We start from the raw sequence: 24373 nt of genomic DNA, 5'->3' as shown, positions 1-24373 counted from the left end.
CTCTGCTTCCCTCACCATAAAGTACCAGTGTGGCGACGGGCTGTGTAGAAGGAGCCCCCGTCGCCTGCAGAGTGGAGCAGTGCCAGCAGAGTGGATCCGTGCAGAGCCGTGCCAGCAGAGCAGAGCTAAGCGTGATAGTGAGTACCGCACACGCTCTGCACAAGAGTGATTGCATACTTGACAGACCCTTGCATACAGGTCTATCGTTTGTGGACGAACGACTGTCAGCTCCCTGCTACCCTCCATGCTAGGAGGTGACCGTAGTGAAGGCAGAAACTGCACTGTGAGTGTGACGCACAGAGAGAGAGAGACTGCTAGGACAGAGCCTCGCTACCAAGGACTTGTGTACACCACGGAGCAAAGTTCCGTTCCGGCGGTTCCCCACACTAGACTCAGTACCGTGCTAGATACGTTTGAGCACAGGAAATCTTCCTGCATGCCAGAGACTTTGCCGAGACATCCCGTGCCGCTGTTGTCGGTGCCACCGTTGGATCCCCACCTGATACAGACCTCACTGAGATGTCACATGCCGCTGTTGTCGGTGTCACTGTTGGAACCCTGAGGAGCTGCACCCAAGAAAGCTACAGACCGATAAGTTTCACCTGTTTATTTCTGAGCTTTCTTTCATCCCTGACCTACCCTGCCACCCCCCCTCCACTGAAACCCCCCCGGTAAGCTACCGTAAAAGCGGATTATAGGACATACCCCCCATTTTATTTACAAATTAAAAAAAATTACTATTTTCCTCCCCAAAGTTTGAGGTGCGTCTGATAGCCGCAAAATACAGTACTGTGACCTAATCACTGCAAATGCAATGATATAACTGCTCGGTTCTGATCTCTGCTAAGACATTGAATAGCTCGGCAGCAACTAAAAGAATCGATGTTGCCTGCCGTCCTTAGTAACACTGTCCACACGTCAGTGTCATTTTGCAGTCACCATCAAAATGTGGAGGGCAGCAGTGTAGCAGGTACTTTGGGGGACATTTGACGACAGACTCTTTTGGACATCATAGGCACCATGAGAACGGAACCTCACTTGCTGAACTTTGAGAATATTTTGGCTAAAAATAAGTCCTGGGCACCAATAGCATCTTATTTTTACAGTGGTGCTTGGTACTTACAACCAGGGTCAGACTGGGCCAAAGGAGAACCGGAGGATACTCCGGTGGGCCCAAGCACTGGCACCTGCTGGCATACTGGCTAGCCGCTAGGGCTCCTGCTGCTCCAGGGGCCCCCAGCCATTGGTGTGTCGATAATAGCGGCACACCACACACCTGCTATGGGAGCCCCTGGTGCCAGCGAAGCAGCAGTGGGTGACAGGAAGCCGAAGCCTGTTCCCGCTGCTAAAGAAAATTAATATTCACGCTTCCCCACACCCCTATGGGCATGGAGAGGAGTGATTTCATTTCACTATAATAGCGGGCAGTGTTTGCTGCAGGCTGCAGCTAACACTGCCTGCTATCAGAGCCCACGGACCAGGGCCCCGCTCACCTAGGGGCCCCCAGCCCACGCGGCCGCTATGGGGCCGTAAGTCAGGAGGACCTGGTGTTAGCACCACTCATCAGTGCGCGCCGCATTCAACTGTATCGGCATCAGATGCCGATACAGTTGAAAGCAAAAATGGAAGAGAGAGCGTCAGATGACGCTCCCTCTCCCATAATTTCCCTCTGCGTCAACACACAGCGGGTGCACGTTGACGTCACTTCAGTGCTGTAACTATAAACTTCGGGGCCCTGGGGCAAAACTTCATCGTGGGGCCCCTCAACATTTCAATTACGGTTGTGCGGAACGTGGTGAAGCCTGCTACGCATTGTTGTATACATCACACAGGCTTCACCACGTTCCGCAAGACCTTTAATAGATTTTGTTTATGATGCAAATTTTAGAAGTTAAATATTCAGTGAATATGTTTGGAAAATTAATAAGGTGAATAATCATTCCAAATATTGCACAACTTTAAAATAACTGTATATGTTTATTAAATATTAAGTAGTTTTAAACCGTATATATTTAAACTTTGTTCACTTAAACATAACATTACTTAAACATTACCAATTTGTTCAGTTTTAAACAGCTACTTAAACATTTGTTTCCTAACTGTCAGAGAAGCGAATTCTTCATCAATTACTTTGTCAAAGTTGATCTGTTGAGCTCGATCATTCTCAACTGAAAGTAAAGCTAAGCTGCCGAGTCTTTCTTGAGCCATAGTACTTCTCAAGTAGTTTTTTATGAGTTTAAGCTTAGAGAAGGATCGTTCAGCCTTAGACACAGTCAGAGGAACAGTCAAATACATGATGAACGCTGTGCAAACATCTGGATAGCTTGATGAAAGTGAAGAATGCTCGACTATTAGGAAATCAGCAAATTCCTTAACACTTTTCATTTTTTCCAGTTGCTTTTGAAACGATTTTTTTACTGAACATAACGGTGAAGGAAAGGCTGGAGTTACATCATCTGCAAACTTGTTAACAAAATCAACAGCTTTTTTGTGAAAATCTCTTTCACTTGCACTGGCCAAAAAATCAGGTTGTATTACTTCATAAGAGTCAAGAACAGCTTTCATCCCTTCAAAGCGGCGATGAAGTTGAGTACAAAGTGTGTCTACCATTGGATAGAACACAGTAACTCGGAAACAAGTTTTGGGTCTGCTAATCTCTCGTCTTCACACAACTCATCAAAGTGTTTCTTCACTTTCCTTACTCTGTTCTGGTGAAATTCATTTTTTATTCCCCATCGACTACACACATCTGATGCTTCAGAAACAAGTGCTTCGAACTTTTCACGTATTTCGGTTATCTTTAACAATGCATTACCCAATAACTCATATGCAGACAAGAGGTCCATGGTTTCAGATTGTAAGGATTTCGATACGAGGTTGAGAGTCTCTAAGACTTCACACTGCACAACCAAAGTAATACAGAATCAAAACTTTCAAGTTTGTTCTTTAGCTGCTGCGCTTCGTTTCTTTCCTTGCTTTTTTTGGAAGTCAAAGTTATGCAAGTAATACTTTTCATCACGTCACAAAACCTGTGTTTCAGTGTATACACTGCATCATGTCTGCCAGACCAACGAGTTGGATTAAGAGTTTTCAGTGTTACTTTAGATTTTGAATTCAGTGAATCAGGCTGAGCTTCGATGCAGTACACTGATTTCAAATCTTGCCAGCGAGCAATACTATTACCAAAAAAGCAATGTACACTTTGAATTGTTTAAAAAAACTGGCTCACCACTCGGTTCTCTTCCACAGCATCCTTCAACACTAAAATAAGGTTATGAGCAGCGCAGTGCACAAAGTATGCGTGTGCGGCTTTTTCTTTAATACGCTGCTGCACTCCATTGTATACCCCACTCATGACTGCAGCACCATCATAGCCTTGTCCCCGACATTTGGTCAAATCCAAGTTTTTCTCTTTCAATGAAGTTATCATTTATTCTACAAGACCTTGCGCAGACTGATCTTTTATCTCTCTAAAGGATACAAAAGTTTCACATACTTTGATTTCAATAGGTTTCCCCTCTTCATCAGTAACTATTTTGACATACCGGTAAACTTTACTCATCTGATCAATTTTAGCTATGTCCTGAGTGGTATCTAGGATCAAAGAAAAAAACAAGGAATTTTGAAGCTCAACTACAATTTCATCTTTGATTTGTAAGGCTAATAGATTAATAAGCTCATTCTGAATTTTTGGACTGAGGTATTTCACAGTCCCTTGCGGACGCTGAAGCAATTCTTGTAGTACTGGGTCATATTTTGACAAAAGCTCAACTATCGAGAGAAAGTTTCCTTTGTTACTATATTCTAACTTTTCAATAGATCCACAAAATGTAAGATTACATGTTGCAAGTGTTAATGTCACATTCAGGGTTCTTTCAAGAACTTTACGCCTAAAGCTTCTTTCACTCTCCACATTTTTGTCGCCATTGCTCATAAACTACACAAGCATGTGTATGGCTTTTGGATGCTTCATGAACTGACATACGTTCTGTAATATGCTTCCAGTCTCGAACTCCGGTTGTTGAAAACGGTAATACACGATTTCTGTATTCAAGTGCTTCCGACTGTGACTGAGGGAATAGCCAACATGGCAAACAGTAAACACAATCTAATTTTGTTGAGTAACATAACCAACTTCTTTTAAGCTTCAACCCTGACTTTGTGTTGATAAAATAATAGTTACTTGAAAAAGATCGACCTTGTTGATTGATATCCTTGGGAAATGGTCCGTCAGGCTGTATTGGACCAGACGCTATCAGCCTACGTTTCTTATCTTAGTTTTCAATCACAGTAGGAAAGGCGTTGTAGTAGGCAGAATCTTCATCTTCCAAAAAATTTGGTGCATCATTGGTTGGGTCTGTTATATCTTCTTCGCCTATAAATTTTTGGTTTTTCGAGTCATTATCATTATTAAGGTTGTCTTGTTCCGACGTATCTGAATTTAATTTTTGTGAGATTTCAATATCATTCCCTGTCGAGTGGTTTTCAACATCCAGCCATGCTGGTAAGTTCTTCGAACTTTTTTCAGCCTCCAAGTTTCTTCTTTTTGCAGTCTGTCTTTTTTTATTTCCACTTGGCTGGTGCCGAATTCGTTTCATAATAAACAGTTTTATTAACACACACAATCACAGTACCGTATTTTCCTTTTCCGGCATATAAGACTACTTTTTAACCCCTGAAAATCTTCTCAGAAGTCAGGGGTCGTCTTATACGCCAGGTGCAGGGCGCCACCTACTGGCAAAGAGACAGTGCGGCTGTCCAGGATATGTGCACTGTGGGTCGCCCTCCCAGGGCTGTGGGGTACTCGGTACCGGGCCGGTGTCAGCGGGATGTGTCACAGCAGCGGTGACCCGGAAGTGGCCCTGGGCGCCCAATTAATAGGGTTTGAATGGTGGAATGTAGTTGATTAAATGAATAGTTTGTGACGCCACCTGTGGTGTTCGGCAAGTGAGATGTTAAGCCGATGCTAGATGCAGATCTACTGGGACTGATGGTATGGTGCAGCAAAGATGTAAAAGCTCCCCACAGGTGAAGCTGTAGTCCCAGGGCAGTGTAGATGTGGTTGGCATGGGGATGTAGCAGTGCCGGAAGGGTAGGAAGCAGACAAAGACACAGCAGGGTGCAATTTCTGTACCTTTACTTGATAAATGCAGTCCAGGGTCCTGATTACAGATGGTACCGGTTCAGGCTAGCCTGGAAGCAGCTCAGGATTCGCTCTCAGCAGATGGGCTGTGCAGTCTCCTTCCCTAGCGCTTAGTACTGGGAGTACTTCACTCAAATGAGTTACACTGAAGTTCCTCCTAATTCTCTTCTACTAGCACTCCTCGTATGGCAGACAGCTGTAGCCGCTATTCCTCTCTTGGCTCACTCCGTGCTGTTGTGCCTCCGAGTCTTAGATGGGGGTAGGGCATTTACAGCCTCCTACTCCTCTGGTGTCTGTTGCAGGACCAATAGTATCCGTACAACCTCGGGGACCGGGCCCGGCCTTGCGCTTAGAACTTCTAGGCAGGGTTCTCTCCTAACCCACGTCCTCTGTTCCCTTTTACTCCTACGTTCCGTACTAGTCTCTCCTTCTTATGGAAGATCAGGTTTCTGTTCAATGTCTTTCTCCTTCTTTCCTTTCCCGTGCCAGCAGACTCAGGTCACTGAGATCTGCTGCAGCACCTCCTTCCTCCATCCCTCTCCCAGGGATCTTCACTCCTCACTCTCTCCACTCAACTGACTGACTGCACTCCTAAACCTTTCCGCACTTTTATGTACTCTAACTCCACCCGCCTCCCAGCACGTTTCATATTCCAAGCAGGGAGCCACCAAAGGTGCTCTGCTACACTCCAAGCAGGGAGCCGTAATGTGGCTTTGCTGAACTACTGTGTTGTGTGGGATGCAAGTGTTGGAGCGTGGTCAGGAGCCTCCAACCTACATGGATGGTGGGGTACCACACCTCAGGAGGAGGTGCAGTACCTCTGTGGCAACTGAATCCTCAGGGGCACCACAAACCCCCCCGTTAAAAACAGCACGTCCGCGGGCTGCAAGTTAAACAAAGTTGACAATACAGGAACATACAAATTTTTATATTGCTAATAAACATTTCTTATCTAAACTTCTCAATATGAGAGGCACTCATTCTTGAACGTTGCAAACAATTCTTAGTTAACTATCTAAAGTCTTAATTCAAAAGTGCAAGTTTCATCATCAACCTATTTCTTCATCATCTTTCCTTTTTCACATTTTCTACGTTTCTGTCATTAGCTTAAAGTGATAACCGCTGATACCTGGTTCATCACCTACATTTTCCAAATCTTCATTCTTTATTCAAATCTCTCATCTCTTTATTTAAACATTCCTACATCTTATATGAAAGCTATCATAAGACACATTATCTAATACTTCACATTAAAACTTTCAATAATTCTTGTAAGTGCTGGACACCGCTCCCAGCCGGGATCTCTTGCAGTGTACTTTGATTGGAGTCATGCTCCAGATCTGGTAGATGTTATCTTCGCAAATTGTCTATGTAAAACTAAGAGAGGGCACCTAAAGAGGTGCAACTATTTACAATAACAGTTCTGGACCACTCAGCGTTCATGATCTCTGCAGTTCAATGTGAAAGCTGCCAATACAACTAGGCAACACTGGAAAAACAAAACTAAACCATAATGATCACAAATAGAAAACAAAACACACAACGGTGCAATTACCCTCCTGGTAACAAGAGTTATTTTTGCTTGAGATTGCTAGTGGTGGTCTCCTCCTGGGATTTCTGGAAACTGGTTACTGGAACTGCTTCCAGGGGAGATACTTTGGGTGTCTTCCTCCTGTTGCTGGTTACTTGCCATAGGGCACTGAAGCTGTGGTAAAGGGAACCCATGATGCATATCAATGCCCATTAGCTGTTCCTCATTGGTGGGTAGTTCCGCTGCCCTGGTGCGGGGCCTAACATCCAGGGAGGCCGCGGCCTGTTGGCGCTGGTAGGCGGCTACGCGGGGGCTTGCAGCCAAGGGATCCCAATGTCAATATCCCAAAGCGACCTAGACTCCTCCAAGCCCTGAAGATACCGGATCGTGCGCGCCTGCTCCAGCCGTACCCTTCTCAGTAGGGATCTCTTCCACCTTCCCATCTCCAACAGCCTAGTGTCCCCAGCTGATTCTTCTAACTGCCCCATTTCGAGTTCCCGCAAGCCAGCCACTGACAATGTGAATTCAGGGGGCAACCCATTAGGAGGGCCGGGGTATATACCTGGCGCCTCCCGGCGGTGTGGTCTCTGCTCCGGTGCAGGCATAGTGGCGGTGGACCCCGTTCGGTGTGATGCCGGGGACGGCGGTGGAGCCAATGGCGGCTCCGGGTCCACAGAGGTCTCTAGAGGGACCTGCGCGGCCGCGTCAGGTCCGGACGGGAGCTCTTCTTCCTCCGCTTCGGCTCCCAGGGCCTTGTACAACTCCTCCGGTGGTGGCGGCAGAGAGGGAACAATATTCGCTGCCGGTGGTATGACAGCGGTCACTGGCTCCACAGGGTCTGCCTGGAAAAGATCCGGTGAAGCAGCGGCGGGTGCCGGTGTCGCAGGAACCGCAGGTGTAGGCCCCTCCTGGGCGCGCTGCAGATTTAAGGTCCATAGTGCTTCCTGCCTCAGTTGCAGGCGGCGCGTGCGCTGGGTTATTTCATCCTCCAGCTGCTGGCGGTTCATCTCAGACACTGGGTTGGAGCCTTCAGCCATGGCGCCGGGGAAATCCAGCATAACCTCTGTCATGATCCATGACGGGATTTCGCTTTGACCCCTCCTGGTTATACTATGGGTTAATTGTGCCGCCTCTCTCTGGCAGCAGGAGGCTATTTAGTGCTCACTGGACCTGGGTCCGGTGTCAGTTATACTCCTGCCCTCGGCTGAGTTAAGTGACCTTTTGTATACGTGTGCCTTGTGCCTGATATCTTGCTTGCTTTTTCGGTTGTGATCTGGTTCTGTCCCTGTTACGAGTTCTGCCTGACCCTCTTGTACTGCGCTACCTCTCATGTATGACTCTCTGCTTGTGACCCGACTTCTCTCTGCTCGTCCCCTTGGTACCACGTCGCCCTCTTGTGTATGACCTTTGGCTCTGTCTGACTACCCGTCTGTTTGTCCCTCCTGTACCTCGTTTGCCCGTACTGCTGTGACCTCTGTTTTGCCTGACTCTGAGTTGTTGTATGGTGTCCTGTCCTATCTGAATACAGGATGCTAAGCCCCACCCCCTTGCAGTCACATGACCATAGGTCCCGTGCAAGCTTACTCATTTTCAGTGTCCGCAGGTCCCGTGCCTCTTTACCTTCCAGCGCTGACTGGACCCTGACACTATTGCCTGAAGCACGCATGGTCACCTCTGCTGCCCTTCTCCACAGGTATCTTTTAGCACTGCTTCTGTACTCAGGACACACGCACTGGCTCTATGAGCAAGTGCAGTGCGGTGTCTCTGACATTATAACTGACCCATACCATTTTTTTTTCTCTGCTCCCATTCACCTGTGTGTGTGATGGATCCTGTGCACACTCTTTCTGAGCAGGTTAAGCATCTGACGCAGATGTCTCAGAAACTCCCTGGAGAACAAAGAGTCCTGGCTCAGTCTCAACAGCTGATCACTGACACAGTGCAGGGGGTTCTTTCATTGGGGGCTCGGGATGTTACATTAATTTCCCCTGAGTCTCCAGTGAAGTTACCAGATACCTTTTCTGGAGATAAAAATGACTTCAGAGTTTTCAAGGAGGGCTGTAAGCTTTTTTTCTCCTTAAGACCACACTCTACTGGGGATGAAAGTCAGAGAGTGGGGGTCATTATGTCTCTGTTAAGGGGAGCCCCCCAAGCTTGGGCTTTCTCCCTTCCTACCACGGCCCCTGAGCGTATGACTGTGGATGCATTTTTTGAGGCCCTGGGGCATATTTATGATGAGCCTGATCGGGTGCGTATGGCTGAGGACAGGTTGATGAATGTTTGCCAGGGGAAACACTCAGCCGAGTGGTTTTGCTCAGAGTTCAGACGCTGGGCTGCTGAGGTCTGCTGGAACGACGCCGCTCTCCGGGGGTTGTTCCGTAGAGGCTTGTCTGAGCATCTGAAAGACGCCTTGGCTCTCCACCCCCCACCTGATGCCCTGGAGGAAGCTATGACACAGGCCGTCCGAATGGATCGCAGGTTACGGGCAAGGGGAGTGATGCAAACCGAGACATCATTATTCTCCCAAGGAAGGGGAGCCAGTTCTTCATTGAAAATCACAGAGATGGGAACCATCAACCTTAAGGAGGAAGAAAGGAGACAACGGCACATGAGAAAATGCTGTGTTCACAGTGGCGAGTCTGGACATGGGAAAAGGGATTGCCCCTCCCAGCCACTAACCAACAAGCGACTGAGCCCGGGTGATTATCGTGGAGGTCACCCAGGCTCTCAGGTACCCTTTTCTGCATTTTCTAAAATGTCATTTCAAGTGGAACTTTGTTGTGGGGGTGTCTCCACATCCACTTCTGCCTTCGTGGATTGCGGTTCATCATTGAACTTTATTGACTCTGACTTGGTGGCCAGGTGTAAGTTAGGGACAGTTAGGTTGGAGACTCCGATTCACCTTGTTGCTATTGACAAAACACCACTGGTTAAGAATGACATTGTGTTTTGTACCGAAGAGTTTCTCCTTAAAGTGAGTTCCTTACACCAGGAACGTATTTCATGTTTTGTAATGAACAACCTGCCTGCGGGACTGGTGTTGGGGTTCCCCTGGTTACAGCTGCATAATCCTGTGATTAATTGGGAATCTCGGGATATTGTTAAATGGGGTCCCTATTGCTCTGAGAAATGTCTTGTTTCTGTGTCTGTGTCGTCCGTGGGTCTAGAAGGCATTCCGGAGTGCCTGATAGATTATACTGATGTTTTCTCCAAAAAAGAGGCTGAGGTTTTACCACCACACCGCCCATTTGATTGTGCCATTGACCTGGTTCCAGGTGCTAAATTACCCAAAGCCCGCCTGTATAACCTCTCGGGTCCGGAACGGGCTGCGATGAAGGAATATATTTCCGAGAGCCTCCGTGAGGGACATATTCGTCCTTCTGTTTCTCCTGTGGCGGCAGGGTTCTTTTTTGTAAAAAAAAAAACGGTGGTTTGCGCCCATGCCTCGATTTTCGTGAGTTAAATAAAATAACTGTGAGGAATACTTATCCCCTTCCACTTATTCCTGATTTATACAATCAGTTGTCCGGAGCTAAGTGGTTTTCGATATTAGATCTACGGGGAGCGTATAACCTTATCCGAGTCCGGGACGGAGATGAATGGAAGACCGCTTTTCTCACTACTGAAGGGTTGTTTGAAAATTTGGTCATGCCCTTCGGCCTGACCAACGCTCCAGCGGTCTTCCAAAATTTCATTAATCATGTGTTCTCCGATTTGATTGGACGTTTTATGGTGGTGTATTTGGATGACATTTTAATCTACTCGCCTGATAAACAGACTCACATTGGTCATGTTCGGTCAGTTCTCCAAAGGCTCAGGGAGAACTGTCTGTTTGCTAAACTTGAAAAATGTTTATTTTTTGTTCAGGAACTGTCCTTTCTGGGGTTCATCGTGTCTGCTGAAGGGTATCGCATGGATCCTAATAAGGTGCAGGCCATTCTCGAGTGGGTTCAACCATGTGATTTGAAGGGTCTGCAACGTTTCCTAGGGTTCGCTAATTATTATCGGAAATTTATAAGGGGGTTTTCACAGGTGGTTAAACCCCTCACAGACATGACTCAAAAGGGGGCCGATATCAAGAATTGGTCAACCGCAGCGGTAGCGGGATTTCAGTTTTTGAAAAAATGTTTCATGTCGGCCCCGGTTCTTATCCAACCGGACCCCTCTGAACCATTTATTGTTGAGGTAGACGCCTCAGAGGTGGGGGTGGGGGGCGGTATTGTCCCAGGGACCCGCCACTTTGACCAATTTAAGACCTTGCGCCTTTTTCTCAAAGAAGTTCTCCCCTGCGGAGAGAAACTATGATGTGGGGAATCGGGAACTTCTGGCCGTAAAATTGGCTTTTGCAGAATGGAGGCATTTTTTGGAGGGGGCTGTTCATCCTATAACGGTAATCACGGACCACAAAAACCTAGCTTACATTGAGTCAGCTAAAAGGTTGACTCCCAGACAGGCTAGATGGTCACCTTTTTTTTCCCGATTCAACTTCTCGATCACTTTTCGACCAGGATCCAAGAATATCAGAGCGGATGCGTTGTCACGCAGTCTTGATCTGGTGTCCCCCCCGGAACCTCCATCCTCCATTCTTCAGCCTGGGGTGGTGGTGGCAGAGGTTTCTAATGTGTTGGAACGGGAGATTCGAGAAGCCCAGGCTCTTGCACCTCCAGCTTAGCCGGTGGATAAACTTTTTGTGCCAGCTCAGTTTCGTCTCAAGGTCCTCCAGGAGTTCCATGACTCAGTTCTGGGTGGACATCCAGGGATCTCAGCGACCCGGAAGGCCATTGCTAGAATATTCTGGTGGTCTTCTTTAGCCTCTGATGTTGGGGAGTATGTGTCTGCGTGTGAGGTTTGTGCCCGTGCGAAAACTCCCCATAACCGGCCGGCCGGGGAATTGGTACCACTGCCAATTCCTGAGAGACCATGGACTCATCTGTCCATGGATTTCATCACCAACCTTCCCCCTTCCAAGGGTAATACCGTGTTCTGGGTCGTAGTGGACAGGTTTAGTAAGCAGGCACATTTTGTACCTTTGGCAGCTCTACCTAATGCGGAAACATTGTCCAGATTGTTTGTGGAGCATGTGGTGCGGTTGCATGGGGTACCCCTGAATGTGGTGTCTGATAGGGGAGTGCAATTTGTGTCCAGATTTTGGAGAGCTTTTTGTAGGAGGTTGGGTATTGGTCTGTCCTTTTTCATCCGCCTACCATCCAGAGACTAATGGGCAGACTGAGAGGACCAATCAGTCACTGGAGCAAATTCTGCGTTGTTTGACCTCAGCCCGACAGGATGATTGGTGTTCTGTGTTACCATTGGCTGAGTTTGCATTTAACAACCGCACTAACCAGTCTACGGGTACATCTCCTTTTTTTTGCAATTATGGGTTTCATCCTCATTTTGGAGAATTTTCCCGCTTGAATTCTGGGTGTCCTGGGGCGGACGAGACGATCCAGCGGTTGGGGGAGGTATGGCGGGAGGTCCAGAATAACATTACGAAGGCCCAGGACAAATTTAAATTTTTTGCAGACAAAAAACGATCCGTGGATCCAGTGTTTCAGGTCGGAGATAAGGTATGGTTATCCACCAAAAATATAAGGCTCAAGGTCCCCTCTGCGAAGCTTGGACCCAAGTTTATAGGTCCCTATGTAATTACCGAAGCAGTTAACCCGGTGGCTTTTCGGTTGAGTCTTCCGCCATCTCTAAGGATCCCTAATGTTTTCCATAAGGCCCTTTTGAAACCTGTGAGGTCCGGTGGGGAGGGATCATCATCTTCCCCGACACCGGTTCTGGTAGATGGGCAGGCTGAGTACGAGGTGGAACGAATTGTCGACTCCAGGTTGGTCCCTCGCGCCCTTCAGTATCTGATACATTGGAAGGGCTACGGTCCTGAGGAACGCTCGTGGGTTCCTGCTCGATCAGTTCATGCGGATCGGTTGATCCAAGCCTTTCACGCCAAGTACCCTGAGAGACCTGGGGGTCCGGTGGCCCCCCATTGAGAGGAGGGTACTGTCATGATCCAGGACGGGATTTCGCTTTGACCCATCCTGGTTATACTATGGGTTAATTGTGCCGCCTCTCTCTGGCAGCAGGAGGCTATTTAGTGCTCACTGGACCTGGGTCCGGTGTCAGTTATACTCCTGCCCTCGGCTGAGTTAAGTGACCTCTTGTATACGTGTGCCTTGTGCCTGATATCTTGCTTGCTTGTTCGGTTGTGATCTGGTTCTGTCCCTATTACGAGTTCTGCCTGACCCTCTTGTCCTGCGCTACCTCTCGTGTACGACTCTCTGCTTGTGACCCGACTTCTCTCTGCTCGTCCCCTTGGTACCACGTCGCCCTCTTGTGTATGACCTTTGGCTCTGTCTGACTACCCGTCTGTTTGTCCCTCCTGTACCTCGTTTGCCCGTACTGCTGTGACCTCTGTTTTGCCTGACTCTGAGTTGTTGTATGGTGTCCTGTCCTATCTGAATACAGGACGCTAAGCCCCGCCCCCTTGCAGTCACATGACCATAGGTCCCGTGCAAGCTTACTCATTTTCAGTGTCCGCAGGTCCCGTGCCTCTTTACCTTCCAGCGCTGACTGGACCCTGACACTATTAGCCTGAAGCACGCATGGTCACCTCTGCTGCCCTGAAGCACTGCTTCTGTACTCAGGACACGCGCACTGGCTCTATGAGCAAGTGCAGTGCGGTGTCTCTGACAACCTCCTTGCGCTCCGCAGGCCTCCTCCTGTCTCTTTCCAAGATGGCGTTCTAGCGTTCTTCTTCCTGTCTGAGCTCTTTTCCCGCCACTGGCTTCCGCTTCTCCTTCTTGGCACAGCGTCTTCTTCCAGCTCCTCCATACCAAGCCAGTACACGAACCCCTCAGGGGGTGGGCCATGTCGCCGTGGCATAGTAATTCTGGCAGGGGAGGCCCAGGACAGTTTGCAGTCTTTTCTTAGGACCTCCCATGTTATCACGCCCTTCTTCACCGCGCCAGCGGCCATTTTTAGTGTTCATTTTACAGTCTATTAAATTGGGTCTTCTGCACATTTTCAAAAACTTTAAGTCTTAGGCACACAGAACCCGATGGCATCGGGTCTCGTCATCCTGTTCGTGAGGCCAAGTTGGGTCGCCCTCCCAGGGCTGTGGGGTACTCGGTACCGGGCCGGTGTCAGCGGGATGTGTCACAGCAGCGGTGACCCGGTCCGTGGCCCTGGGCGCCCAATTAATAGGGAAAGTTTGAATGGTGGAATGTAGTTGATTAAATGAATAGTTCGTGACGCCACCTGTGGTGTTCGGCAAGTGAGATGTTAAGCCGACGCTACATGCAGATCCACTGGGACTGATGGTATGGTGCAGCAAAGATGTAAAAGCTCCCCACAGGTGAAGCTGTAGTCCCAGGGCAGTGTAGATGTGGTTGGCATGGGGATGTAGCAGTGCCGGAAGGGTAGGAAGCAGACAAAGACACAGCAGGGTGCAATTTCTGTACCTTTACTTGATAAATGCAGTCCAGGGTCCTGATTACAGATGATACCGGTTCAGGCTAGCCTGGAAGCAGCTCAGGATTCGCTCTCAGCAGATGGGCTGTGCAGTCTCCTTCCCTAGCGCTTATTTGAGTGAAGTACTCCCAGTACTGAGTTACACTGAAGTTCCTCCTAATTCTCTTCTACTAGCATCACTCCGTGCTGTTGTGCCTCCGAGTCTTAGATGGGGGTAGGGCATTTACAGCCTCCTACTCCTCTGGTGTCTGTTGCAGGACCATTAGTATCCGTACAACCTCGGGGACCGGGCCCGGCCTTGCGCTTAGAACTTCTAGGCAGGGTTCCCTCCTAACCCACGTCCTCTGTTCCCTTTTACTCCTACGTTCCGTACTAGTCTCTCCTTCTTATGGAAGATCAGGTTTCTGTTCAATGTCTTTCTCCTTCTTTCCTTTCCCGTGCCAGCAGACCCAGGTCACTGAGATCTGCTGCAGCACCTCCTTCCTCCATCCCTCTCCCAGGGATCTTCACTCCTCACTCTCTCCACTCAACTGACTGACTGCACTCCTAAACCTTCCCGCTCTTTTATGTACTCTAACTCCACCCGCCTCCCAGCACGTTTCATGTTCCAAGCAGGGAGCCACCGAAGGTGCTCTGCTACACTCCAAGCAGGGAGCCGTAATGTGGCTTTGCTGAACTACTGTGTTGTGTGGGATGCAAGTGTTGGAGCATGGTCAGGAGCCTCCAACCTACCTGGATGGTGGGGTACCACACCTCAGGAGGAGGTGCAGTACCTCTGTGGCAACTGAATCCACAGGGGCGCCGCACACTGTATCCAGCCGCTCTCTTCAGGAGGAGAGAGACTGGAGCTGACATTTCTGCCTCCCCCAGCAGGTGCCAGACATCAAATACTACAACACCCGACCACAGGTACAGCAGTCACTATTGCTCCCTCCTGGTTGTGAGGAGAGACTGAGTGGGGGTTGTACACAGCTCTTATTATTGAAAACAAGAGGCAGATGACTCACTGAGAAGATAGATACTGCATGACCCGGAGCCGGGAGGAATGTGTGATTATGGCAACTTCCTCCTCCCCTCCCCCTCGCAGCAGTATAGACCCGCAGACTGGAGAGGGGCAGGGGTTCTCACAGTTTGTCACAGAGATATTTGTGTCTGCTGAGACTGTCTCCTCTCAGTGCTGAGAGTTTGTTACAGTGTGCACTGTGCCTGCCTTGCCAACTCTCTGTGATCTCCAGGCTAACATATTGTTACAAATCTTGTGCTATGAGGCTCTCCAGGCCAGTGCAGGTTTCCATTCATTGATAGCTGGCGGAGCTCCTGGAAATTATTGAAATGAGAGTCTCCTGTCCTCTGGGTGACATTGGCTGACAGGAAAGTTTGCCCCCTGTACTCCCCCAATCCCCCACCATCTTGACACAGGCACAAACCCCTCTCTATGTCACCTACCCCCTCACGGTGCTGACACATCCCAATTCCCATGTTCCACCCGCTCCACACGATGCTGGCACATCACCCCTCTCCATGTTTATAGTATATGGAGGACTATGGGGGTGCAGTATGCTATATGGAGCACCAGGGGCATATCTGGGGGGGGCAACCGGGGCAGTTGCCCCGGGCGCAGCCGGCAGGGGGCGCAGTCCGGGCCGGAATGCAGCGGTCCGCAGTGTCCTCCCTGGCGGCTGCGTTCTGCCGCCCCCCCTGGCCTGAGAGTTGGCGGCTCTCTGTGTCAGCTGTCAAGCTGACAGCTGGCGCAGAGAAGGTGCGCGTGCCGGCTCCCAGGGAACAATTGTACTGATGTCTGTATAGACGCCAGTACAATTGCAGCTCTGACCGCCGGGCCAGAGCGACGTCAGCAGAGTGACATGTCATGTGATCACGCTGCTGACGTCACTTCCCGGCGCCCAATGAACGCTCAGCACTGGTGGTAAGTGTGCTCTAATGTGGAGCTGAAGAAACCACCGAAGATGGGGGGTGTTAATGTGTGGCGATGAGGTTAATGTGTAGTGGGGTTAATGAGTGGGGATGGGGGTTAATGTGTGGGGGGTTAATGAGTGGGGATGGGGGTTAATGTGTGAGGGGTTAATGAGTGGGGATGGGGGTTAATGTGTGGGGGGTTAATGAGTGGGGATGGGGGTTAATGTGTGGGGGGTTAAGGAGTGGGGATGGGGTTAATGTGTGGGGATGGGGGTTATTGAGTGGGGATGGAATTAATGTCTGGGGGGTTAATGAGTGGGGATGGGGGTTAATGTGGGGGGGTACATAATGTGTTGGGGGATTTGGGAGTATGGACGGCGGGGTTAATGAGTGGGGATGAAATTAATGAGTGGGGATGGGGGTTATTGTTTGGGGGGTTAATGAGTAGGGATGGGGTTAATATGTGGGGGATTTGGAGTGGGGGGTACATAATGTGTGGGGGGGATTTTGGAGTGGGGATGGGGTTATTTAATGTGTGGGGGATTTGAAGTGGGGATGGGGGTTAATGAGTGGGGATGGGGTTAATGTGTGGGGGATTTGGAGTGGGGGGGGCGCCGAACCAAATTCTTGCCCCGGGTGCCAGGAAGCCTAGATACGCCTCTGTGGAGCACTATGATGGTGCATTATAATGGGTGACTATGGATGATGCACTATAATATACGGAGCCAATTATACTATGTGGAATCCATTATAATACTGGGTGGGCTCTGTGGGGGGCATGATAATACTTGAAGGACTATGAGGAAGCCTTTATACTTTATGGAGGGTGATTTAAAGGGACACTGTCACCAGTGTCACTTACTGGGCTGCTCAGTGTAGTTTTCATAAAATCACTGTTCAATCAGTTTGAGATTAACATTGTAGGACTAATCAAATAGTCCAGCACATTCATTTACTGCTAAATATGAAGCAGGGAAAACAGTAATTATATTAAAATTACAGCAAGCAGCTCAGTAAGTGACACATAGCTGGAATCCGGGTCTCTATCTCTACATTATGCTGCTATCAGATGGGATGGCAAAATGCTGGTGACAGTGTCCCTTTAAGGCTGTGTGGGGGCCATAATACAGTGTGAAGAGATGTAGGGGCCATTATACTGTATGAAGGGCTGTGTGGGGTTCACAATGGGAATCATACCGTAGAAGAGGGGTAGTCTTATACGGCGAGTATATTCCAAACTCTATATTTTAACTGGAAAAGTTGGGGGTCGTCTTATACGCCGGAAAATACGGTAATACTAAATACTATCTACCTACACACGCACTACAACTACTATATGTGACACAGACTGCACTGACGATCCGACACTGGCCGTTGACCGATGAGCAATGGCCAATGAGCAGTTGGGGTAAACAAGACCTCAGTGTCAGTGCACGTCGCGTCACGACCGCTGCCTGAGCTATTGGCTGAGTCACCGCCTGGCACGACACCACATGATCAGCTAATAGTCTGCCATAGAGCTCCTGTTACTAAGCGAAATAGCGTTTCCCCGTTTAAAGTATAAACGAACAAAAAACATTTACGCTTGCACTTTCATGGATCTTTTCGTTTTTATTAACTTTAAACTTTTAAATAATATAGGAGCTGGGTATTTTATGAGAAATTAAAGTATTAAAATACAATTTTTTACCATCAGTTTGGGGCCCCTTGGGTGGTTGGGGCCCCGGGGCTACAGTGTCCATTTTACTGTACTACAGTGTCCATTTTAGGACATGATCATATCAGGTATCAGTTATAAGGTATCAGGTATCAGTTATCAGTTATCAGTTATCAGGTATCAGGTATCAGACATCAGGTATCAGTTATCAGTTATAAGGTATCACTGTAGTTTTGTATATATATCAGTGAGTCCTGGTTGTATGATACCCTATGGAGGGGAGCTGCATGATACCCTATGGAGGGGAGCTGCATGATACCCTATGTAGGGGAGCTGCATGATACCCTATGGAGGGGAGCTGCATGATACCCTATGGAGGGGAGCTGCATGATACCCTATGGAGGGGAGCTGCATGATACCCTATGGAGGGGAGCTGCATGATACCCTATGGAGGGGAGCTGCATGATACCCTATGGAGGGGAGCTGCATGATACCCTATGGAGGGGAGCTGCATGATACCCTATGGAGGGGAGCTGCATGATACTCTATGGAGAGGAGCTGCATGATACTCTATGGAGGGGAGCTGCATGATACCCTATGGAGGGGAGCTGCATGATACTCTATGGAGGGGAGCTGCATGATACCCTATGGGGGGAGCTGCATGATACTCTATGGAGGGGAGCTGCATGATACTCTATGGAGGGGAGCTGCATGATACCCTATGGAGGGGAGCTGCATGATACTCTATGGAGGGGAGCTGCATGATACCCTATGGGGGGAGCTGCATGATACTCTATGGAGGGGAGCTGCATGATACTCTATGGAGGGGAGCTGCATGATACCCTATGGAGGGGAGCTGCATGATACTCTATGGAGGGGAGCTGCATGATACCCTATGGAGGGGAGCTGCATGATACCCTATGGAGGGGAGCTGCATGATACTCTATGGAGGGGAGCTGCATGATACCCTATGGGGGGAGCTGCATGATACTCTATGGAGGGGAGCTGCATGATACTCTATGGAGGGGAGCTGCATGATACCCTATGGAGGGGAGCTGCATGATACCCTATGGAGGGGAGCTGCATGATGCCCTATGGGGGATTGCTGCATGATACCCTATGGGGGAGAGCTGCATGATACTCTATGAGGGGGGAGGCAGCATGATACCCTATGAGGGGGAGGCAGCATGATACCCTATGAGGGAGGTGCAGCATGATGCCCTATGAGGGGGCTACATTATATTCTGTGGGGGGTTGCATTATACCATATGAGGGGGGTTGAATTATATTCTATGGAGGGGCTGCATTATACCTTATGAGGGGGCTAAATTATTCTCTGAGGGGGCTACATTATATCATGTGGGGGGGCTGTATTATACTATATGAAGGGGGCTGCATTATACCCTATGAGGGGGCAACATTATATTCTATGGGTGGCTGCATTATACCTTATGAGGGAGTTGCACTATTCTCTAAGGGGGCTACATTATACCCTATGGGGTGCTGCATTATACTCTATGAGGCTGGTTGCATTATATTATATGGTGGGCTACATTATATTCTATGGGGGTTGCATTATATTCTGTGAGGGGCTCAATTATACTATATGAGGGGGCTATTTTATATTCTATGACGGGGCTACTTTATATTCTATGATGAGGGGGGCTACCTCAACCTCTGCCTCATAATTAAGACATGTGCTACTTTATATTATACCCTGATATTAGCGTGTTTTACCGCACAATTGGTGGTCTTGTATTTATTTCTATGTAGCTACATATTGGGCCCAAGAATGATTTTCACTGGTGGGCCCAAGGTGCTCCAGTCCGATGCTGCCTACAACTAAGAATAGCCAAAATAAATGCCTGATCTACATTCACATATAGAAAAAAGATGAGTTACTCAGTGTCTCCTAGTTCATAACCATGTTCAATTTTCACAGGTTTCCGTTACCAGACATCGCAGAGTAGTCAGTCAAGGCTTCTCTGATATGGTGAGGATATTACAGGCCTCAGGTTTTCGGTTACTGCAGATGATGGAACAAGCAGAGAATCAGATGGCGAAGAATACAAACAGCCAAGACCTAGAAGGACTTACAATGCATTCTGCCCAGGTCGTTCCAGATCAACAGCAGGATCAGCTTGTGACTGAGGTACATGTCCGCCATACAATGTGACTGTAGTAATACTTTATTTATCATCAGCATAAAATGTATCAAAACTATAACACTATATTATACATCCAATTATTAATTTATGCCGCAGGAGGAACAATCCACATTTCAGGAACTACATTGGACAGGATTCTATGCTGCGGTCTCCAAGTTCAAACAGTGTCTTCAAGAATTGTGCGCTGACCACATGGGCAGACTTGTGCAACAAGGTGAATGGGAGAAATGAGCATTTATGGAAATTATGGAAATGGAGCTTGTGGTGGGTTGGGATAATGAATCTGTTATGTGTATCATGGTGTGTAATGTAAGACAGCTGGTACAGCAGAATGTAGTATAGTAGATGCTCAACAACAGATAAAGTAAGGATTATCCTTAAAGGGAATCTGTCTCCAGGATTTCTTCCAAACTATTTATATGTGCCTGTAGCTCTATCAACGATAAGTCCAGCAATTCCTGGCCAGTCTGCTCTTCCATTATGGAGAAGTCAGTATTTGAATTGACATGCAAATGAGGCTGTAGACGTGAAGCCTCTGTCACTCCAGCTCCATTCCCCTCCTCTGGCTGCACTGGCAGCCTCTATGCTGTGAGAGCCATCAGTCACACAGGAGGTGGTGGCTCGGGACAGGGAGTAGAGCTGGAGTGACAGAGTCTTCAGATCTACCATAGACATTTGTATATCAATTCAAACACTAATTTCTCAGTAACGGAGGAACAGACTGGCCATGTAATAGTATTGCTGGACTTGTCTTTAAAAAAGAAACAGGCACATTTAAATAGTTTGGCGTGTGAAATCTTCTCTTTAAGCAAAAGGTTTATGCACATGGCAGATCTGAGTGTATGAACTCTGTACAGCAGCAAACAATGGTTTTTCCCACCAAATAGATTGATCACCTATCTACAGGTGGTTGTGACCACTGGGTCCACCACCACTATTCTTGAAGACAGGGTCCCTAATGTCCATTGTCTAAATGCAACAGTATTGTGCATATGTGGGAGAGAGGGTCCCCGTCGAGTGTCCGGAGGGTCGGAACCAAGGGGACCGTCACCTGGGTTCCGGGGGAAGCTGTTTCTGGGGGACAGAGTTCAGGGGCGGACCGTGGAGACTGACAGGTGGACTGGGGGAGGAGCCAATATAAAAGGGGCAGGGAACAAGAGTCACAGTGAGTCAGCAGAACGCGACAGAAGGAGCAGGAGATCGTGGGAGCGACTGAGAGCCAGAACGACTCACCAGAGCCAGGAAGGAGGCCAGAGACAGGAGAGATACTTCCCCTGGACATCAGTGGGACGGCGCTGAGACGACCGTCCGAGAACCGCTGCCCCGCGTCAACCAGCGGCCGCCGCCTTCTTCTGACCCGTGGCCGCGGCCTGCCCGCGGTCACCAGTGGCCGTTGCCGTCTCTCTCCTGCCCGCGGCTGCGGCCTGCCCGTGGACACCAGCGGCCGCTGCCGCCTCACTCCAACCCGCGACTGCGGCCTGTCGCCCGCAGCCGCTCTGCCCTCACCCGTGGTCGCAGCAAACCCAGTGCCGTCGGCGGCCACCACTGTCCCGCTGCGATCCGCGGCAGGGGCCGAGCCTCTGCTTGCCGCGGATTCCCCATCGCAGCTGCTAGCTGCACAGGTGGCCTGTCACCCACCACCCCGCATCTCTGCCGCTTGCCCCCGTCCAGGGGCTGTGGCCTACTCGTCCAAGGAAAGGACTCCTCCGGGGCCGGAGGTGCCCCAGAGCCACAGGAGCGGCGGAACGCTCGAAGACTTCGCCAACTCTTCTGCAGCTGGGCCCAGCGGCTGCTCCGCCGAAGAACCACCGTCCAGAACGCCGAGGGACGTCAGGACGGCTAAGTTGACTATGTAGTTAAGGACCCGTAGTCGGCCATACCGCGGCCCTATAGTGACCGGCTCTCACCGGATGTAGTCGTGTTCTACTCTGTTTGTGTTTACTTGTATTGAGCCCCTGCAAGGGCAACCCTTGTCACCCCTTTTTGTCGGTCAGGCCGAGCCTGAGGAAAGTCACCTCTAGGCCTATAAACGTTATTACCAAAAGCACCAAACCGTCTCGCGACTCGTCACTACATCCTGCGTACCTGCTAGTACCACATTTGGCGTAGTCGGCAGGATGCAGTCTCCGAGCGCGGACAACGAGGACCCCCAGCCCAGCATTTCTTTGGGGGCCATGCTAAGCAATCTACCCAGGTTCTCCGGCAGCAATACTATGCTGTGGAATTGGACGGAGCGAATGCGTAGGTTATTCAGGATGCATCCGCTTACCCCTGACCTAGAGGCACAAGTGGCCCTGATGGCATTGGACAGGGAAGCCCGGGATGCTGTAATGTTGAGGCCCCGGGGGCAGCGAAACACCTTCGTCAGGGTGTTACAGATCTTAGAAGAGGCCTATGGGGACCCGACCGATGTGGGGGAACTGAGAACCCAGATGTTTAGATGCATGCAGAAAGAGGGAGAAACAGTGACCCAGTATATGAATGTTTTGCAGGAACTGTTTTAAGTCATTGAAAGGAAGGATGGAGTCGGCGTGGAGACTGTGGACGTAACATTACGTGACCTGTTAGTGACCGGGTTACGAGACACCCTGACAAGACAGGCTTTGCGAGAGCGGGTGCGAGTGGACCCACATCTGACCTTTTCAGAGATAGGGAAGGAGGCACTGGTTCGGGAGCAGGAGCAAGAGGTGACAGTCCCCGTGGGGATGGCTCAGAGTATCGAAGCATCCGTAAGCGCCCTGAGCGAACCCCACTGGGTATAAGAGGTGAAGCAAGAGATACAGAGTATTAAGGGTGAACTGGCCGAAGCCAAGAAAGCGGCCACAAGGTGTCGGCCAGGGCCGGGTAAAGGAGGCATGAACCATCGCGGCCCCCACCCAAGTCGGTCCCCATGACCATTTGCCTGTTACGATTGTGGAGAATTGGAACGCTCTGCCCGAGAGTGCCCACGTTCCAGGGGGAACCTGCCCCACTGGCCAAGAGGAGCAGAGGACCCTGAGCCGTGGGGACGCCGCCCGGAGCTAGAGCCCATCACACGGGGTGGAGGAAGTCACGGAGACCTGGTCGCGCGGTGCCCAGTGGTATGGGCAGAAATCAAAGGCCGTGCCGTGCGATGCCTAGTAGATACGGGATCGCAAGTTACGACCATGCCAGAGACTTATTTTCGGCAGCATTTTTCCGAAGCAGTGAGACCTCAGTGGGGGACAGTGATAAAGTTGGTAGCCGCCAACCAGCTACCAGTTCCTGTCGTCGGAGTAACCAGGATGACGAAGAGGACTTCCCAGCCACATCCGCAGGCCCTCCAAGTAATGACATTACAGCAGACCCAGTCAGCCTGCCAGAATCGACCAATCCACCACCATCCACCACCCCAGAAAGCTCCACCCCGGTTGAACTTAGACGCTCCGAGCGGTCAACAGCTGGCAAACCCCCTGAACGTTACGAACAGGACCAGTTCGTATGGCGACAAGAACTGTCATCTACAAAGACTAACTCGAGTCTACTAAAGCCCTCATCCGAGGACTGGCAAGCATATAGGGTGGGGGAGTGTGGGAGAGAGGGTCCCCGTCGAGTGTCCTGGTCGGAACCAAGGGGACCGTCACCTGGGTTCCTGGGGAAGCTGTTTCCGGGGTACAGAGTTCAGGGACGGACCGTGGAGACTGACAGGTGGACTGGGGGAGGAGCCAATATAAAAGGGGCGGGGAACAAGAGTCACAGTGAGTCAGCAGAACGAGACAGAAGGAGCAGGAGAATGTGGGAGCGACTGAGAGCCAGAATGACTCACCAGAGCCAGGAAGGAGGCCAGACAGGAGAGATACAGTTCCCCTGGACATCAGTGGGACGGCGGCGAGAACCGCTGCCGCCTTCTTCTGGCCCGCGGCCTGCCCACAGTCACCGGTGGCCGCCGCCGCCTTCCGGCCCGCGGCCTGCCCGCGGTCACCAGTGGCTGTTGCCGCCTCGCTCCTACCCTCGGCTGCGGCCTGCCCGTGGACACCAGTGGCCGCTGCCGCCTCACTTCAACCCGCGACTGCGGCCTGTCTCCCGCTGCCCGCAGCCGCTCTGCCCTTACCCGTGGTCGCGGCAAGCCCAGTGCTGTCGGCGGCCACCACGGTCCCGCTCCGATCTGCGTCAGGGGCCGAGCCTCTGCTTGTCGCGGATTCCCCGTCGCAGCTGCTAGCTGCACAGGTGGTCTGTCACCCGCCACCCCACATCATTGCCGCTTGCCCCCATCCAGGGGCTGTGGCCTACTCGTCCAAGGACTCCTCCGGGGCCGGAGGTGCCCCAGCGCCACAGGAGTGGCGGAACGCTCGAAGACTGCGCCAACTCTTCAGCAGCTGGGCTCAGCGGCTGCTCTGCCGAAAAACCACCGTCCAGAACGCCGAGGGACGTCAGGACGGCTAAGTTGACTATATAGTTAAGGACCCGTAGTCGGCCATACCGCGGCCCTATAGTGACCGCCTCTCGCCGGATGTAGTCGTGTTCTACTC

The 24373-nt window shown here is 50.1% G+C and overlaps 1 protein-coding gene across 1 annotated transcript in view; it reads left to right on the top strand.

Annotated features, from left to right (window-relative positions):
* The window catches only part of TRIM47 (tripartite motif containing 47), a 53536-nt gene that overhangs the window by 11988 nt on the left and 17175 nt on the right, over nucleotides 1-24373 (top strand). Inside the window, exons 2-3 of the mRNA XM_073587925.1 lie at nucleotides 19661-19870; nucleotides 19983-20100. Coding sequence (XP_073444026.1) covers nucleotides 19661-19870; nucleotides 19983-20100 — 328 coding nt within the window. The remainder of the gene's footprint in view (nucleotides 1-19660; nucleotides 19871-19982; nucleotides 20101-24373) is intronic.

Source organism: Dendrobates tinctorius, unplaced genomic scaffold (assembly GCF_039654945.1).
Source record: "Dendrobates tinctorius isolate UK_male_01 unplaced genomic scaffold, ASM3965494v1 ptg000103l, whole genome shotgun sequence".
In the NCBI taxonomy this organism is placed as follows: Eukaryota; Metazoa; Chordata; class Amphibia; order Anura; family Dendrobatidae; genus Dendrobates; species Dendrobates tinctorius.
The sequence above is the reverse complement of the archived record's forward strand: the minus strand, read 5'-3'. Positions and strand labels throughout refer to the sequence as shown.